Source organism: Heterocephalus glaber, unplaced genomic scaffold (genome assembly GCF_053883595.1).
Source record: "Heterocephalus glaber isolate CG9 unplaced genomic scaffold, H.glaber_assembly_v1.0 deba00001509, whole genome shotgun sequence".
In the NCBI taxonomy this organism is placed as follows: Eukaryota; Metazoa; Chordata; class Mammalia; order Rodentia; family Bathyergidae; genus Heterocephalus; species Heterocephalus glaber.
The window spans coordinates 6,656,193-6,664,661 of NW_028258325.1; the positions used below are offsets into that span (position 1 = coordinate 6,656,193).

Below are 8,469 nucleotides of genomic sequence, written 5' to 3' on the forward strand. Positions count from 1 at the left end.
AATAGAGATGCAACACCTTGTAGCGTAAGATGGAGCAATGCATTCATTTTTGTGGGATCCAGGAATATTTCACAATGCTGAAGCTTGACATGGATACATTGGTACTATTTTGATAGTACAATAAGCCAAAAGGCCTATTTGATTACAACTTCACCTACAATTGTATTTAGCAATTTTATGTGCAAGCTAGTAATAAAGTCATTTTCTGCTGTCTCTCATTTACTTGGAAGACTTGCCATAATGCTGAGTTGGTTCCATGATCTTCAGAAATACAGAGAAAAGACATGATTGCATGACTCTCAGAATGGATTCCCAAACCAAAGCCTGAGACGGGGAGTCCCATATTCTTGGCAAATCATATACTGAAGATGGGCTTTCAGGAAAAACAGCAAGGCGTTGAAGTATAAGGACCAAGTACGGGAAGACACTAAAAAGTCTGGTTTTTGGAGAAGTCTAGCCTCAGTCTGGTCTCCAGAAGACTCCGTGCTTGGGTGAACTACTGAGCTTGTGCTGCCCACAGGGGGGTCTGTTGCCGCACGGCTGGGCTTCCCTTCCCACTTTCATCAGATGTTAGCCATGCACTACCCACAGGAAAGGGGCTAATACTTTCCGGGCATCATCAGGCAAGGCAGCTCCTGCTAACTAAGGATTCTGCTTCCGAAAATGGTGCAGCAGTGAGCCATTAGCATCCCATCCTGTGAGAGACATGAGTTGGGACACTATGGGCCTGGAGAGGGCCCTGGTACCAGTGGGTATCTTCACACAGCTGGCATACGGGCAAGGGAACAAAGACAGTGCATATCTGATGACCAAACAAGTCGGCCCGCTTTTCATAGCACCTCCATGCTTTTAACCAGTAAACCACGTATACACTGACTTTTTAGTTTCACCTATTTCACTTCTTTGAATTTTCCCCCAAACAGAATGAAGCGCCCACCTATTTTTATGGAAAAGGAAATGAAGGCTCTGAGAATTGGAACCTCAGGCTACATGACCGATAACTGGATTCATATCCTAGTCTCCTGGCTCTAACGGCTCCTTCCTCTTTTTTTAAACCTCACTCAGGAGTTTGGGCAAAATAGAGTAAAGATCTTAATGTCAAGGTGAAGAGCCAAAGGTGTTTCTAATATCAAAGCACTTCAGTCGAACAACTAGATGACATCTTAAGCCTCGGTCCCTCTCCCTGTTCCCCAGTGTGGTGAGCTCTGCTCTGGTCTGTACAGCAGGCTGAGGTGTCCTCAGTGAGTTTTTCCCAGGAGTCTGTTTTCCTACATTCCTCTTATGTCAAGTCCCAGCCACTTTCTCTTGAAGGTCCCCTTGCGTGCATCCTGCTGTCTGTCTTGCCTATACGTGCCCTTCTCTGGCTCTGCCTTATGGCCAGAGACTCATGCTTTACTTCCTTCCCCTCTTACACACAACTGGAGGTACAGAAAAATATCAGAGCTAGGACACTAGAGAAAAGCTCCAGTTGCAGCCAGCAATAACTGTGCTCCAGGCAAAACTTCCAATCTCTGAATTTTCTCTTCTGTAAAATTAGCATGCCATTTCCCACTTCTTGAATTGTTATTTGGGTTAGAAGCAACATGGTATTGCACACTTAGCAGGTGTGCAGTAAATGATGGCTATTTTTATGCCACAGAAACACCTGCCTAGGAGTAGAACATGCATGGGACCCTGCTCAGTAGGTTTCCCACCCCCACCCTTGAAAAGCAGCTGTCAAGGCCACAAGTGGCTGACAGGCAGGGGCTGCTCGGTGCATTTAACGCATGGGGCCCTCCTGCTAGACAGTCTTGCCTGTGTCTCCCCTAGCCGCTTCCCCTTCCCCATCGTTCCTGATTCTTCAAGCTGTCCTTACCAGGATGAGCTGCACTGGTGACACCACTGTCTTCTATGATTTGACTTCTCCGTGGCCATTCCTTCACCAAGCCTTCCCGGGAAAAGGCAGTGGGTGCAGGTGAGCAATATTCCTTCCTGTCTTCTAACGAAATGACTGGCAGGCATGATGATCTTTTTTTTTCTTTTGTGGTGCTAAGGATTGAATCTGGGGCCTTTGCACTGAGCTACATCCCAACCCCTTTGTATTTTATTTCTTATTTTGAGGAGAAGCTTGTTAAAAGGCTCAAACTTGATCTCCTGACTGAGAGTACTGGGATTTCAGGCATGAGCCCCGATGCCTGGCTATGACAATCTCTTATGCCTGTTTCTTCCACTCTAGAACGTGGCTTCTTGATTCATCCCAGGGATGCAGCTGGATTCATGTCAAGTCATGGAACACAGCTTCACTGCCCAGTCTGCTCGTGGTCGCATGTGATTTCCCTTCCCCCTCCTAGCCCCTCTTTGGTTTTTTAATGAAATGCAGAACAAACAATTAATGATAATGATTTCCTGGTGCACTTTCTTTTCCTTTCTTATGGGATGAAGACCATGTTTGGCACAGAGTAGGGGCTCAAAGAAACAATGAAAGGTGGTGACCTCTGGCTCCATCCCTATAAGCAATAAGTGTGCTGAGCATGGGCCTCTTTTCTCCTGTGCCTCCCAGGGTAGAAGGACCAAGGCAGCCTGTGCTCAGAGGAACAGCATCGCTTTTCCTAATCTAGCCAATTTCCAGGCTGTGTGCTGATAACCACAGTGCTGACAGGATGGCAGCACTATCTGCTCCTGTAGGAAGGAGGGGCAGGTGCAGCTCTGACTCAGGAGCATCACAGGCACTGCATGTTCCAATCCCCACACTCAGCTGCTGTCATAGGTCCTCTGAAGGACCCACCTGGAGGTGCCCAGGCCGCCCAGGGGCCTGAGCTGGGGCAGGAGCCTCACTCCTTCCAGTTAGCAACTGCCTTTAGTAATAGAATTGGTGTTATGCATGTTCAGTGATGTAGTTTAGATCTACAATGTCTTCCAAAGGTCTCATGGGTACAGAGGTGCACTTCTGGAGTGACTGGATTGTGGGGGCACTGTGCTCATCAGTGGATTCATCCACGGATAAGTTCATAGCTAACTGTGCAGTTAGGAGCTGGGGCCTGGTTGGAAGAGCTGGGTCACAGCAGTTGTGCCTCTGGAGAGTGCATCTCCCTCCCAGTATCTTCCTTTCTCTCTGCTTCCAGGCTGCCATGAGGTGAGCAACTTTCCTCCACCCATCCTAACACCAAGCCGTTTCTGCATTGGAGCCTGCCAACCATGGAGTGAATCTGCTGAACCATGAGCCAAATGGAACCTCTCTTCCTTTAAATCCTGGGTGTCAGTACTGTGTCTCAGCAACAGGAAACCTGACTAATACACTCAGGAAGGACCAAATGCCATCTGGCTCCCGAGTTGCTGCATTTCAGCCCTACTAGAACAGACCTGGGTCTAAGACAGCCTCATCCGAGTACAACAGTGCTCGGATGAAATCTAAACACCTGGAGAGAGTCTGAAGCCCTGGCTTCCTATTCCCTGCATCTTTCTAGTAACTAGCTGGGGTGACACCAAAACGTGAATGAATTGATACTGTCACCGAGATACTGGATCCCTTTTCCTTGGTAGATAGGCATAAATATTCCCTTAGCCAAGACTCTGTATCCCTAAGTCATCAGTGAAATAAATTTTAATCCACTGATTACTTTACACCCTATTCCATCACGTATGCCAGCTCTAGCAGCTCTCTTGTGTCCCTCGTTCTGGTTCTGCTTTCTTCCATTCTCCCTACCACCCCTGGCTGAAGAATTCATAGGTGATACAAGGGGCGTCCCTTTCTGGCATCAGAGATTCTCCTCAGAGTCTTCCTTCAGTGCCACATTTTTAAGCAGCCTTTGGAACACGATTGAACCTTTCTTGGCTCTCATTCTTCAGCTCTCAAGTGACTGATAAAAGTGAGCTTCCATGGTGTGCTGCAGAGGGAAGCACTCTGTATCTTGCAAAGTACCATGTCCACTGGAAGTCTACTATGAATACTTCTGCTCCTCCCTCTGGGGAGATGGTGGATTAATGACAACTTTAACAGTTCTGAAGGCGAAGCATTTTTTCTGCTGTCCCTGCAAGGCCTGGGGTGGACCGTGGGCCGTGCTGAGGTCAAGGCAGGCTGGGGTCGCTGAAACCCAACCAAGGTGACTCACTTCCCTGATAAGGCTGTGGAGAACATGCAGGCTCCTTCTCCTCCTTCCTTCAGCTCACCACACCTCTTATGGTGGAAGGCTTTTGCCAACAGGGCAGAAAAGTCAGGTTGAGTCAGGAAGAACTGTCTCGGGCCCTGAGCTTTTTCCCTTGGAGTTTAGAAACATCTGGGTAGAAATGAATGAATAAATAAATAACCTAGGCTTTGGCTGCAAGTGGATTTCAAGTCCTGGCTTATAGTCAGTGTGACCTTGGCCAAGATCCCCACGTTTTGGAACCTTTTTCCCCTTTGAACTCGCCACAATAATTCCTTCATCCTGAGTTTGCCTGTGGGAAATTTCAGTGAGATTGTATGCGTAGGGGACCATTAATAATAATGCCTCCATCTCTTCCTTAAGTATAAACTATGCCAGGAAATGGTTTTGGTTTGGCTACTTCTATTTTCTTATTGTAATGAATGGTTTATTTACACAGGATAAAAAACTTAATGTAGGCACTTGTATGAGGCAGCCTGATTGAGGAGTCCATGCGAGCTCATGTGACCCTTCTCCCTAGCAAGGCGGCAGAAATGAAACCTTCCCTTTTAGGGTGCAGGTCCCAGGCTGTCTTATTCTTCACCCCCACTTCTTAACTTTAGCCCTTGGGAGCTGAAAATGTCTTTCACATTCAGGATTGCAAATTTGGAGCCGATTTTGAAACATGCACATCCTTACATGTCAGTGAATATGGGATATATGCCCATAGATGCATACTGATCTTTTGGGAAATAAATTATCACCAAAGGCTATCAAGGCAATCCTTCCTGTTGGCTTTTCACAGATCTAAAAGATCGAGACAAGCACAGATTCTGCAATTTTTGTTCTCTATTCAAAGTGGCTTTCTGGAGGTCAGCTGTCTCCTGGGGCAAAGTATGCAGACCCAAGATCATTTTGAAAGCCAAGGGTTTATTCTTGTTGATGGTAGGTTTTCCCCATTACTGAAATCACAACTAAATGCAAATATTCTGGGAGGCAAAGTCAGATCATAGAGAACTCTTTGCTAGTTATATCTGCTTCTCCATTCTTAATTTCTCCTTATCCACTTTGAGTTTTTACGTAGGGTTAAAATCGACATTCTGGGTTTTATTTGGAATGGGTAAAATCATCACCTCCCAAAATAATAAGAAATCTCAGTGAAGATAAATCTTCTGATACAAGTAAAAAATAAATCTGATGACCACAGTGAGACATTAAAAATTTTAAAAACAACACAGAAAGGAGAGAAGGGAGAGAGGACCAGAACAGCTATGAAAAAATCTTCCTTTTAAGTAACAAAAGAATATAGACTCTATAATAAGTGCAGCACAGCCAGCAATTTTGATTTGGGGGCAAGATAATTATATTCAAAAAAAGACAGCGTCTCCAGAAAAATCTTTTTTTCCCCAGTGAAATAGTTTTAGTTCCTTCATATAGAGACATATATTACACAATGTTAACAACCATGAAAAACAATACAAAATGCCCTCCATTTAACAAGTAGAAAAATATAACTAGTATATATGGCAATTGTGAATCTAATACTGTACAGAAGTAATTTATGGATTTTACAAATAAATTATAGCTTAATTGCCCTTTTTAAAACTCTTTCCTCCCCCAGATATACACCAGAAGTTACAATATAGGAAAGGTCCTGAGCCCCGGCTCCTGGGAATCAGTGCCAGTCAAATGTTCTGCCCACGAGTTCGAAGAATTTCTTATTTGGCTCATGAAAATACTCGTGCAGTTTACTGAGTAGTTTGGGATCCACTTGCGGGTGCGCCCGGCCTTTGGACTCGTGCAGGCAGCGGTCCCGCCCACTGTCCCGGAGGCAGTAAAAGCCCTTGGTTTTGTTGAAGTAGAAGTTCGAGGCGTTGATCTGGGGCGCCAGCTCGAGGAAACGCTCAACCTTCTGGATCTCGGGGAAGGGGTCCCTGATGAGGCGGTCGCCGTCCACAATGTGGATGCTGCGCAGGGGGAAGAAGCGCATCCAGTTCTGCATGTGCACGTGGTAGAGGCTGCGGTTGAGCGCCTTGTAGTCCACGTTGAGTCGGCCGTCGCGCACCAGGAACTCCTCGATGGACGGGTAGGGCTTGCGTTTCTGCATGTGGTTGTAGAACACCTGGGTGTAGTCGGACAGCACCCGCTCCGACGGGTCCCGCAGGATGAGCAGCAGGCGCGTGGCCGGGTTCATGCTGTGCACGCGCCCAGGCACTTTGGGCGAGGTGAAGTAGGCGGGCGTCTTCTCCACCGTGAGCTGGTGCGGCCCGGACAGGGGCATCTGGCTGAGGTACCAGCGCAGGCCGTGGCTGTAGTGCTCCTCCCAGTCGAAGAAGTGCACCTCGTTCTCGGCGGCCGCCACGTCGGGGTGCAGGCTCAGCATCTCCAGCAGCGCGCGGGTGCCGCCCTTGCGCACCCCGATGATGATGGTGTGAGGCAGCTGCCTGGCGGAGCCGTTGGCGGCTCGGAGGTCGTCCTGGACGGTCCCCGCCTTCCGCAGCGGCTCCTGCTGGCTGGGCTCGGCCCCGGGGCCGGCGGGGTGGGCAGGCGGGAGCTGGGCCTGGGCCACCAGCAGCACCGCGCCCAGGAGCAGCGCGGCCATGCTGGACACGGCGGGAGCTTCACGGGGCCTCACGTCGCAGGGTCATGAAGCAGGGGAGACTTCCAGTCAGTGGCACGTGGGGCTCGCGGGCCGCCAGTTACTGGGGAGGAAGAGGGGAAATATTAGTCCAGAGTAAACACAGGAGTCATCCGGGGGGCGGCTGTAGCCCTCCAGCCTTCACCGCCCTGGGCCTGTCTTGCTTTCAGTTCTATTTTCTAAATAAAGCAGGCGGTGGCAAACATTCTCTTTTTGTTGTTGTTTTGAGACAGGGCCTCTCTGTAGCTCAGGTTGGCCTCGAACTCATGACTCTCCTGCCTCGGCCTCCAAAGTGCTGGGACTAATTACATCATGCCCAGCGGGTGACAAACATTCTCTATAAATGGCTGGAGTAAATATTTTAGGCTGAGAGGGACATATGGTCTCTATGGCAACTCCAGTTCCAACTGCGGCCTTACAGATCTAACTCAGCCAGAGACAATAGACAAAGGAAGGGGAGTGGTCATGTGCCAATAAAACTTGTTTATGGACCAACCCTTGATATGTTTAGCTTCCTAGCCACACAGAAATACAGCCAAGTTCACTCGTCAGCCAGAGTTTGCCAACCCCTGCTATAAAGAACACGGTTAGCGAAGTCCTTTGGACTCGGCAAGCATCCATGAAATCTGGCAGCCCACGGCAGAGGGGCAGGTGACACAGGAGCTGGCCTTGTTTTGTACTCCAGTCCCCCCTCAGGTGCTCCTGATCCAACAGGGCAGACCAATCTGGATGGAAGAGTGAATGGTTGGTCCTAAGACTTTGCCCAGCACCCAACTCTGGCCATGGCTCCTTGGGGCAGCGTGCTTCCTAGCAACACGATTTGGGTTTGGGCAGGACACGTGGGCAGACGTGGCGGTGTGCCAGACCCAACCTTGCTGCAAGAGGCCTTGCTCCCCTGCACTGTGCCGTCAGCATAAGAAGACGGTGCCTGGCCAGCTGCTGTCTGGGGGAGGATGAGAGACAGGTGCAGCAGAGCCTTCTAGCTCAAGTCTGAGGCATGCAGCACAACCTTCCCTGCTCCTGAGACAGAGTACACTATGGCTTCAGTGGCTGAGTCTTACTTCGGCTCACACTGCAGCATGGATTTTGCAAATGTTAATTGATGCAACCTGACTACAGACAGCAGCAGGGTGACAATGTACAGGTAGTGTACTATGAGGGCATATGTTCATTCATTTGCCTGAGCCAATGGGGAAAGTCTTCATAGCAGAAGAAATGATTAGAGTGGGCTGAGAGAGATTAAAAGGCTGAGGTTACCAGGAAGAGCAGGAAACCTTGTGCAGGAAGCTTTACTACCTACAATCTGGCTCACAGTCATTCTTTTGATCATCAGCACAACTCTACCTTGTAAAGTAGGAAGGCAGGACAACTATCGCCCCCACTTTATAGAGGACTGACTTACCTAAGGACAGGCATTCAGTCCGTTTTAGAATTCAGAGCTCCAATTTGGAACTGTAAACGCAGGGCTGTCCTTCCAAACTTCCTCCCTTCTACCAAGCTTCTGAAATTGATCACATTTAGACAATAAAGTCCTTCAAGAAAACAGGCCCCAATGTCCACGTTTCCCAAAGACAGAGAGGTCACTGACGCTTTCTAGGAGGGGGTACCCAACAACCTGTGTGTGACACTCTCCCAGAAACAGGGGACAGGAGGCCCTCGTGTGAGCTGCCCGTCTGGACATGTTAAGGGAAGGGCTGCAGACAGGCCCGGATGGGGACTGTAAGGTTTTCG

The 8,469-nt window shown here is 48.8% G+C and overlaps 1 protein-coding gene across 13 annotated transcripts in view; it reads right to left on the reverse strand.

The window, feature by feature from the left end:
- Window positions 1-5,010: 5,010 nt before the first annotated feature.
- Hs3st1 (heparan sulfate-glucosamine 3-sulfotransferase 1) overlaps window positions 5,011-8,469 on the reverse strand; it is a 30,255-nt gene continuing 26,796 nt past the window's right edge. For 10 of the 13 annotated variants that reach the window (XM_004847279.3, XM_004847280.3, XM_021260283.2 and 7 more), the window contains one exon: window positions 5,011-6,802. In XM_004847279.3, the coding sequence (XP_004847336.1) occupies window positions 5,776-6,702 (927 nt within the window). In that variant the 5' untranslated portion in view covers window positions 6,703-6,802 and the 3' untranslated portion in view covers window positions 5,011-5,775. Of the gene's footprint in view, window positions 6,803-8,140; window positions 8,240-8,469 lie in introns of all 13 variants that reach the window. The other 3 variants (XM_021260280.2, XM_087187373.1, XM_004847275.4) reach the window with 1 other exon arrangement.